This window comes from Anoplophora glabripennis, unplaced genomic scaffold, assembly GCF_000390285.2.
Source record: "Anoplophora glabripennis isolate ALB-LARVAE unplaced genomic scaffold, Agla_2.0 scaffold1342, whole genome shotgun sequence".
Classification (NCBI taxonomy): domain Eukaryota; kingdom Metazoa; phylum Arthropoda; class Insecta; order Coleoptera; family Cerambycidae; genus Anoplophora; species Anoplophora glabripennis.
This window is the reverse complement of record NW_019417860.1, coordinates 33,161-43,977: the sequence shown is the minus strand read 5'-3', so window position 1 is coordinate 43,977 and position 10,817 is coordinate 33,161. Positions and strand designations below refer to the sequence as shown.

Here is a 10,817-nt window from a genome sequence, read left to right as displayed (position 1 = left end):
AAATAATTTCGGATAACGGGTTAGAAATTAGAAACTCGGTAGTCCAAGAACTACTTAAAACTCACAAAGTTGAAATTCATTTCGTAAGTTCACAACACCCAGAATCAAACGGGTTACTCGAACGTTTTCATTCTACACTGATAGAAAATATTCGGTTACTTAATAATCAAAACGAATATAAAGACGACCCCATAGAGATTAAAGTAAATTATGCATTATTAGGCTATAATAACACAATCCATTCTATAACTAACATGAAACCATATGAAATTGTAACCGGTCATTTAGATACGAATTCACCATTTAATATAAACATTGAAAACCAACTAGTCAATAATTATGTAGAAAAACATAAGGAAAAAGTTAAACTTTTATATCAAAATTTAAATGAAAACATACAAAAGAAAAAAGAAAAAATTATACAAAAAGCAAATGAAAATCGTGAAAAACTTCCCGAAATTCCCGAGAAAGTTTTTGTCAAAAACAAACAAAAACACAGTAAGACGTGTAACAAGTACAAAAAACAAACTGTATCCACTGTCAATCCAGACCGAAAAACCGCAAAAATAGAAAAAACACATGGTAACACCCGTGAAAAAATACATTTGTCAGACATTAAAAGACCAAAAAAGTCACAAACTCAAAAAAATTTATAATATTCTAAATCACGTTCAAACTAACGAAAAAATTTACAAAATCAATTAAAATATCAGTATTCTGTAAATCATCAAATCATAAGTAATTTCAATAAAACTATTCAAGATGTTCAACATAATGAAGAATTTTTAAAAGCAAAAATTATGCAATTGTATTCATTGAAAACGGTGCTACACATCAAGATATTCTTTTTGCAAAGGATATATTCAATCAGTTAAACATACTTTATAATACTATTCTCAATGCCTTGCAGGATATCGAAAATTCAATAACATTCTGCAGATTAAATGTATCGCATCCAAGTATAATTAAATCTAGCGACTTATTTCTAGAAATCCAGAAAATCGAATTTCATTATGGTACCACCTTGCCTTTTGAAGTCAAATATGAAAATATTTTAAATTTTGAGTCTCTCTTAAAAATTCATTGCAAAATAGACCCAAATCGAATAACATATTTCTTATCAATCCCTATCTATTTTGAAAAAGAATATGACTTATTTAATATGCTATCTATACCAACAAGGCATGAATCAGAATACTTAACGATAATTCCAAACACGAAACTTGTTTTAAAAGCCAAAAATGAAGGCACAATTAAACCTCTATCCGACATGTGTACCCAAGGTAAATGGTATCACTGTCCGAACAGTCTACAAGCCAATTACAGAACACCCTGTGAAGAAAATATTCTCTTAAATCAAAACTCTAGCGGTTGCCGTTTCATTCGATTAAAAATCGATGAAAATCACATCGAAACTGTACCCGAAATTAACCAATATTTGGCTGTATTTCCAAAAGAAGAGAAAATCGAAGCCCAATGTCAAAAATCGATTGAAACTATATCACTCACAGGTATCTACCTAATTAAGAAAGACTCCTGTAACTTAGTATTCAAAGGACGAAAATTAAATTTTCAAGAAACAAGTTATGGTAAACCACTCATAGTTAATATAGTTCATCTTCAGTCAAAAGTTCATACTCGTCCCAAATTTAAAGTGAAACTAAATACACTAAATCTTAAAGAGTTACCTACCGATCCTATGATGCCGATCGAAAATGAAGAAAAAATTCACAAATATCACTTGCCAAGTCTTTGGACCATCATCCTGTATATTTTACTAGCAAGCACTGCTGTATACATCTGCATAAGATGGAAGAACAAAAGGGCAACAAAGAAGAATAAGGGCAAAGAAAATAAATCAAGACAAAGGCAAAGAAGAAAATAAAATCAGCCTCCCAGGGGATGCTTCATTCTGAGGGTGGAAGAGTTATATAGAGTCAACTACCTGAAGAGTTAAGGAAATGGGAGCATCGACATTGCTAACATGAGCTGGACAGCCTAGGAATGCCGTGTCATCAATTTTGGACAAGTGGACGGCAATAGCCGTTTAAATCAGTCTGCATTAGAATCTGACACTGTAATTATCATTCAACAATAAAATTTAATTTTAAAAATTATTTTTTAAAAAGACCGAAACAGTAATCGGAAATTTAAGTTATATATATATATATATACTTATATTTTGACGTTTCATAAAGATGCGCTTGCAGTGTCCTATTTACTCTTTCCATTTTCCTGTATAGCAACTTACTGTCAGTTCTGGGTCACCCTTTACACATCATTTGGCGTTATTTTTAAGCAAAAATAATATAATTGGCTAAATCTAATTTTATATCTTTTTTATTTAAATTATTTCATGGCATGGTTGATTCCCCGGCTTTAATCTTTCTTTTTAATATATGTGTTCCGAAATAATTCACTGCTTTACTGTCGGAATGCTAGAATAAATGTGCTTATAAAATCTCCTGTTTATTTAATGGCCAAATAGCAGATCAGTGTGATTTATTTCATCGTAATATTAATAATTTGTTATGAACGATTTTACTTATTATATGTTAACCTTGAATGTTTGTAATATTATTTAGCTATATGAGTGGAAATGTACTTTTTGTATATGAGTGGTCAATAAACTATACTATACTATAGAAATCTTATTTTATTAATATTGTTATTGTTATTGTTAATGTTATTGTTATCGTTATCGAAGTATTATTATTATCATTATCATTATCATTATCATTATCATTATCATTATTATTATTATTATTATTATTATTATTATTATTATTATTATTAGATGCCAAAATATTGTTGCTATCTCAAAAACCGCCAAATTGCATGATTTAGTTAATGTTAAATTCCTGAATTCCTGAATAATATTAAATTCCTTGGTTAGTCGGGAAAGTTAATTGAAAAATGCAGAAGTTTGAAATTTTCATTTTGTCATTTTCCGAGCTTATTTGAAGGGTTACACGATAATAAACATGTTGGATTCCTCATTATACTCGTATGACAGTATAATATTTCATATGTTACCATTACTGATCTTTTGTACCGAGAAAGTTATCAGTGCCATTTTTTGCACATTTTCTTTACAATTTTGTATTAACAAATTTACATAAGATATCAAAAACTCTACAATTAGCAATATCCATAACTTACATGATAATGAAAATGACAGGATGTTGCAAAAGTGTGATATTTTTTCAAATAACTTTCTAACGTAAATTATTGTTTACCATTTTTTTTAGATGTCAATAACTATAAAGTTCATTTCCATAATTTTTTAATACTACACAATTTATATAGCCTGATAATAATCTGGTATTTTTTAAAGGACGTTTGTATTTACAGGTTTTTATACGATTTTATATTTAAAACCTTCCATTAATGTACAAAAAAAATAAAAGAATAATGAACGAATAACTAACATTAGAGCAAAAGCTACAAAGTTGTGGGCATCAGCATTTTACTTTTCAATACCTCTTGTAATTTTATTATAATCTATATTATAGTTTCTTGATAAAATTTGTCCATTTTTCGTCAATCTTAAAAATTTTTAATAGCAAGTTAAGAAAATTAAATTTAAAAATTAAATTATTAAAAATTAAAATAAAAAATAATTGAATGAGGAAAAAGTTTCCAAACTTTAATTACCATTGAAAAAAAATATGACTATTGAAGATGATTTTTTTTATTCAAAAGGGTACTAACATACATATGGTGAAAAAGACAATGAAAAATATATAATATTTGACGTTTGACGACAATATATACCAAAATTAAATTGAACCATCCTAATGTCTTAATAAAGGAAAATATATTTACTACATATTTACCTGATTTTACTGAACAATGTATGTGAGCTCTACTTTGATAGTACACCCAGTCAAATCCTGCTTCTACTGCTAGTCTCGCTAACATTCCGTATTTAGATCTATCACGATCTGAAGTGGTAATATCTACTGCTCTTCCTTCATAATGTAACGAATCTGGTGTATGGTAACCTTCTTCGTCCCAACCTTCAGTTACTAAAAGACGGACTCCGGGCCACTGGTTCATAACAGATATTGCTAATGTATTAAGCTTTTCTTTACATCGCTGTAAATAAACAATATTTGTTAAACTTTTGCAATGAAATTATGTACGTCATAGAATTATTATTTTTTAGAATATCATCTTTCGTTATTTCGTTATTTTAAACTATTCTTTTGAAATACACTTATTAAATAAGGTAGTAAAAGAAGAATATTCGGAAATGCAGAAATGTTGCTGTTCATATTGTAATAGTTCATATTCGCTGAATCTGGAAGCTGCAATAGTACCAATAACAACTACAACAAAAATAGGCGACATAAAAAATGAGGACGCCTTTTTCATATAGAAGATTATGTTAGCAAAAAATCTATTAAATCCTTCAAATAAAATGATAGATTGGGCAGACTTAGATTTACTAACACGTTAGAAGTATATAATTTACAGTTTATTGAACAAATTGAAAATCACATTTGAGTAACCTTCTTTTTGTTTGTTTCAATTCGTTAATAAATGAACAAACAACAAAAACAAACTACGAGCTAATTTATAAATAATTAACCAGTCCTGTTCTACCTTAGTTTTTAAAACTGTCTTTTTTAGATGGAAAATATGTTGTTTCATAACACGCAATCGACTAGTGTACCATTTAACGCCAAATCCACTAGTTTTTTTACTTTGTGCAGAGGAAAACACAGATTAATATTAGATTGAATTAAATATTAAAGTCGTCCACTATTACAATTAGTTTATATTTACTATTAAGATAATACATTAAAAACAAACAATATTTAATTGTAAAAAAATCCCCATTACTTACTTGGAAAGTATGTAAACAGTAACTAAAGTAATATGAACATATTTTATTTTGCATTCAAATTAATTGATTTGCACTTGGTAAAGGTTTTGGGAAATATGGTAACTCCTCAATGGGATTTGCTCGCAACAAAAGTATGATTCCAATGAATAATCATCTAAATTAACTGGTCGGAAAGACAGAAAATTAATTTGAGTTTCAAATAACAAAAAAAAACAAGTCACAAATAATCAATTTTCTTTACTTTGAATATTTGTATGCAAGGTAGAGTATGAGGGTGAAAAGGGATCAGTCCTTTAGATCCATCGACAAAGGGAATATTGTCGGCATTTCTTGATCGAAAAAAACTGACAGCTACGTCTTTAGACCAAATCTCCGGTTATCCGGATGGTTTTTGGAATCAACTACCAGAATATTTTTAGATCTTCTACAAAAGCTTGATTTAGGTGCATTATACCGAGCTTGTGAACACACTATGAGCATGCGGTGAATGAACATCGTAAGAAAGGGCGGATGGGGTAACAATAGAAGATGCTGCCTTTTTTTGGCCAACAGATGGCGAATTTAGTGAAACCACATATTTATTGTTTGTTCACGAAACTTTTCTGCCGTAAAAGTCAGCGACTTGACTTGTCCACGCGTAATTTTGTAGATAGTAAATAATCAATAGGTATTCTAGCTCAATTTGCATAACATGATTATCGAATAAGAAAATAAATTTTTCAGTTGGCCATTCTCATGGTATGCAGGTAATATTTAAAAATATATTTGGGTATTCAGGTGGTTCTAATAATCCGAAATGAAGCTGCAGGTATCCTGGGTCAATTTACGTAATTAAGGTGATCGGGGCATAGTAAAATTGTTTTTTTTTTGGAAGGGCATTCCGGTGGTAATAATAATCATTATTTAAAAGTTTATTTGGGTAATCAGATGACCTTAATCATCCGTAATGAAGCTGCAGGCATCCTTGTTCAATTTGCATAATTACATGATCGGGCATCCTTTAAAGATACATGCCCAACTAACAATTTTCTTTTAACATTGGCTCATCCTAATTATTCAAAAATATATTGGATAATCAAGTGCCCTTAATCGCCCGAAATAAAAATATATTTTGGTAACTCAGATGTATGCGATATTTAATACGTGAACTTATGTAACTTGAAACTGGAGCATTACGGTAATCTATTGAATGCATCTATTGAATGCACTGGATATAATTACAACATTAATATAATATTTAATATGTCTTAACTAGGAACTGAAGCATTTCCTTAAATGTCATAGAATTTCTGTAAGCGTACTTTCAAATTTATTGTGTTATACAAAGATACAGTTCTGCGCTTATTTACACATCAATTTATGTAAATAAAACCTAATTTCCTATTCTTCAGAGCAGTTCACTGCCGCAAATCAGATCGGAACTGTATGTTCTAATCTAATACGTACACGTCAGACGGGCTCTGGGCGAATGGACTGAGATAGAACATAGGAAATACTGGACTTCAAGGCCAGGGCATAGCCATTCCATAGAGTTGATGGAATATCCTTTCAAGGAAAGAGTAAATGAGTTGTTGAGCTTGAATAAAATTCGGGTCAGGAGAGTGACGGGACTCATAACGGGACACTATCACTTTAGGAAACAACATCTACATAAGCTAAAGCTTGTAGATAGTGCGGTCTGCCGAGGATGTGACTCGGCGGAGGAAACTTCTCTGCATATCCTAGGCGAGTGCTCGGGATTTGCAGGTAGTAGAATGACGCTCCCGGGCAAATCCTATTTGGAACCCAAGGAGCTGAGAGAAGTGTTAGCAAGGAAGCTTTTGGACTTTGTTAAAAGGACAAAACTACTTGCTGAATAGGACTAGGTAGTGGGACGCTCAATAGGCCTAATAAGGCCGCGCTGTCATGGTACTTATCAGAACCAACCACTAGGAAAAGAAGCAGAAGAAGTATGTACACAGTGCGCAAATAAAATCACCGCATATTTAAGGTTATGCTGATGTTTTTACTTGATGAAGGGAATTTTTTATTAATCTAAATATACTCACATTTCTTTCATATATGGTGATTGTTTAAATGTCTCTAACTGCAGAGGGTGGATGGTATTATTTTACCTCACTACGTCCTAAATAAGTCTATAATTATGTAAACCGTAGATTCTATACACATGCATTTCTGTAATCAAATAATTAAATTTGTCTTGTTTCTACGACACTATAAAAAAGTATAATGACATACACTTATCCTACAATTACCACACGTAGGTAAGTAAAATTTAATTTGTCCTTTATGCTAAACTAAACTAACATTTCCTTTCATCAAGTATCGAAATATTTTCTGAATATAAATATTATTTTTACTTTATTTTACTTATATACATAACTTTTATGTACAAAATATATTCAATAATTATACAGCTCACTTTAGTTCTAATACTTGGGTGGTGCAATTAATTTAATATTTAATCTCGTTTAAACTAATATCTTTTTTCAGATCCTTAAAATGTCAAAACCTATTGCTATGGAACAAAATGTTTCAAATACAGAAGCTAATGAAGAGTCTTCCGACTTGAACATATTGGGATAATGATTTGTTACAAATTTACAATCCTATTGTATGTTATGGAGAATAAAATTATAAGAGCTCCACCCTCTGGAAAGTCCAAAGCAGAAAAAATGAATGAAGAAAGAATGTGCCTTAGATTTTTAAATAGTCATGTATTGTTGTGGTTAATAAATTATTTTAGATGGAGAGAAGTTATTAATTTAAATAAAACACATTTTCATATTTATAATTTTAGTCTTACTTCTAAGAGTCGGTGATTCAACTTTAGATATTATATCATCAATCGCTAAAAATCAATGAGTCTGTTGAAAAAAAGCTTGGTGGGCAATTATGTCTCATAAAACGTTAAGGTCTCTAACAATAAGTGTGTAAGTTTTAGAAGATGGTTTCGATTTATTACTCAATTATATGCGAAATGATCCAGCTATGACAAAGAATAAGACTTATAAAAAACATTGAGTGCAATGATGGTCCTGCAATAAGGAAAACAGTGATTCCAGAAAAATGTTTGAAAGTACAGTATGTGTTCCAGTGTAACAGCAGTTTTCCTATGTTGATTTTAGTTTAAATCGAATTACTGTAAAAATATAATTAAACTGGGTATTGGTAATCATAATCAATGCATGAAGTTAATTTTTTTGACAATTCTCATATTATAAATTCGATGAGTATCATTAAGAACTACTTTTTCATTAAACTTTAAATACCCTAGTAAACAATAATTGTTCGCATCTGTTTAATTTATCTTTGGAACAATCATCGTAATTAGTAGCGTATAGCATTGTATTAAAAATTCTTAAAATCCAAGTATTGCATAAATTCTAACCTATATTCAATTATATGTCTAATTCCAATAATTTCTTTAATATATTTTCTTTATCATTGTCAGGAATAATATTAATGTTGCTAATAAAATCATACCAGTCTACATCCATAAACAAAATCACATCACTTAAGCCTATAAGTACCGCCGTTGGTTCAAAGCCTCAGACAGCGCTAATTCTTGTCGTAACTTATATCATTAACCTTAACAGTAAGTATTTTAATTCATTGATTAATTGTCTCTTGTTTGATATCGTCTGCATACTTGAAAATGACGCTATCCACATATTTCCAGCAAGGAGATGAACATGCTAAATTTGAGTTATTCTGCATACCGAATCAAATATTTTAACAATGGGACGCACCGTTTCCATTGCTAGATAAACCAGTAATAGTTATAATATACTAAAACTATGTGAAATTGTCAAATGTAAAATTGGTATATTAAAAAATAGACAGTTTGCAAATTACTACAAGATCTTGAAGTGAGTGAAAAAATGGTTTTTATGTCTTAAATATTTCAGTGTAGGCATTTCTAAATCTGTACTCGGACGTATTTCAGTGTTTCGGTTATGGAAAACAGGTGATTTTTAACGAAAACAACAACCAAGTACATTTAATAGTAATTTGGACTTACACCTACAATGCTTCTAGAATAATATGTTGTGGATCGACACCGTTTCAAAAAGCGGCTTCTTCCATCATCAACCTACTTTTATAGTAGGATCGTATTCGATGCAAAGTAGAGTAAAAAGTTGTCGGTCTTTTATCAAAGAAAAATCGTGTCATCATTTTTAGGAGGCGTAAGATGACCCATTTCAAATTTAAAATGAAATTGAATGTAAAATGTGAAATACCGCTGCATATGCACTGTGTTCTGGTAGTATCTGTAGTCGCCCAGGTACATCGAGTGTACGAAGTGGTCGGTTATACGTCAAATACTAACCTGGCGAGCTTGGTCGTAAAACAGAGAGTGCCTCCAAAAAACAAGTAAACAAGTGGCGCGTACAGAGGTAAAATGTAGTACATATGTGGAATTTAGGAAACAAATTGGATTTATAATAAATTACATTTAAAATAAATAGTTTATGAGAATAAAGGAATTTTTGTGGGAACAAGGGTGCCAGACGTGATCCCTTTGTCCCTTCGTTAATTATTCAATTTATAAAACCCTTAAAAGCGTATGACACTGGATCCCTTGACAGGCAATGATTTATTACTTTGCATCGAATATGATCATACTATAGATACAAAACAGACGTAGAATATTTCTTAAAAGAGTTTTGTAATACTACATAAATAATACACATATAGGTTAAAAATGTCTTTTATTTAAAAATATATAACATTATATTATACTAATACATTTTTATAAATCCAGGAATTGTGATTTCTCAAGTCCGTGCTAAATAAAAATATCCTCTTTTCAGTACTTTATCAACCAAATAGATGTCCTTGTACTTGACATTCTGCAGCTCCTCGGTGTAAAAGGCACCTTGAATTTCTTCTTCATTTTGATCTAATAAGTAAGTTGTTGCGTTAGTTAAATTGACTTTTATTATTTTAAAAATATGATTGCTCCAATTTGAGACATCCTTTCCGAAATGTTTCTCGAATTTTACTGACTCTTACGAAATTACCTTATTTGAACTTTTGAGAGTTTTTATGTGGCTAAAAGTTGGAGTAAGTGATTTATTTTATACTTATATTACTTATTCATCAATTTTTTAAATTTCTTATTATAAAATTCCTTTCTAGTATATGTTTGACAATTGTGAAGAGCTGCGTCTATCCCCAATATAGTTTTCTGTATTAGTCTCATCTCTAACAGTTTCCTGTTAATAACTTGAAGAATGTATCGATAACCTTTATCAAGCTTGGCGTAAGGAATTATTTTCACCAAATTAGCTAGAATAAGGTCATTTAGTTCCATTAATAATAAATACATCTCGTTAATTTCCGTACATTTCAAAACGTGTTTTCTGCAGCAACAGCTTTGTGTTGTGCAATTACTCTTACAACTGGGTACTCGAGGTACACCATCTAGTAACCTCGGTGAAATAGTGAAGCAAGCTCTATCATTAATAGGAATGAGAAAGATTACAAATGCGGATAATGCTGATTTCCAAAATTGACGAACTTCTTCACCTCGTTCCTCTATATGCTTCAGAGGCGGTAAAGCTGCTGAAAGAGCACAAAAGATTGATGAGGAAAAGATAGACATTGATCATGGACTGTTCTTGGAAAATACGTACATCTGCGTTCTTATAGGAAATGAATGAGGTTTTCTTTACCATAAAAAAACTCAACATAAAGCTATCTCGTCGTGCATTGACTAATATCGATGGATTTAAATTTGCCAAAAAGTTACGTATTTCACATATCCGAGGAGTGGGTTATCAGTAAAGATAATAAAAACTATGTGGCATAGTTATTTTGAATATTTCGCCTGGCCTAGGTACTTACTGGGCGAAGCACGTAAAGAAAAGCAGGTCCATATTATACTTTTGATAGTTATAGTAATCTCAGACCTCCCAAAATACTAACAAAATATATTTATAGCGATAAGAAACTA

General features: G+C 30.6%; 1 protein-coding gene across 1 annotated transcript in view; it reads right to left on the bottom strand.

Moving 5' to 3' along the window:
- The window catches only part of LOC108914887 (sonic hedgehog protein-like), a 34,365-nt gene that overhangs the window by 2,872 nt on the left and 20,676 nt on the right, over positions 1-10,817 (bottom strand). Inside the window, exon 2 of the mRNA XM_018720802.2 lies at positions 3,840-4,101. Within this exon, the coding sequence (XP_018576318.1) occupies positions 3,840-4,101 (262 nt within the window). The remainder of the gene's footprint in view (positions 1-3,839; positions 4,102-10,817) is intronic.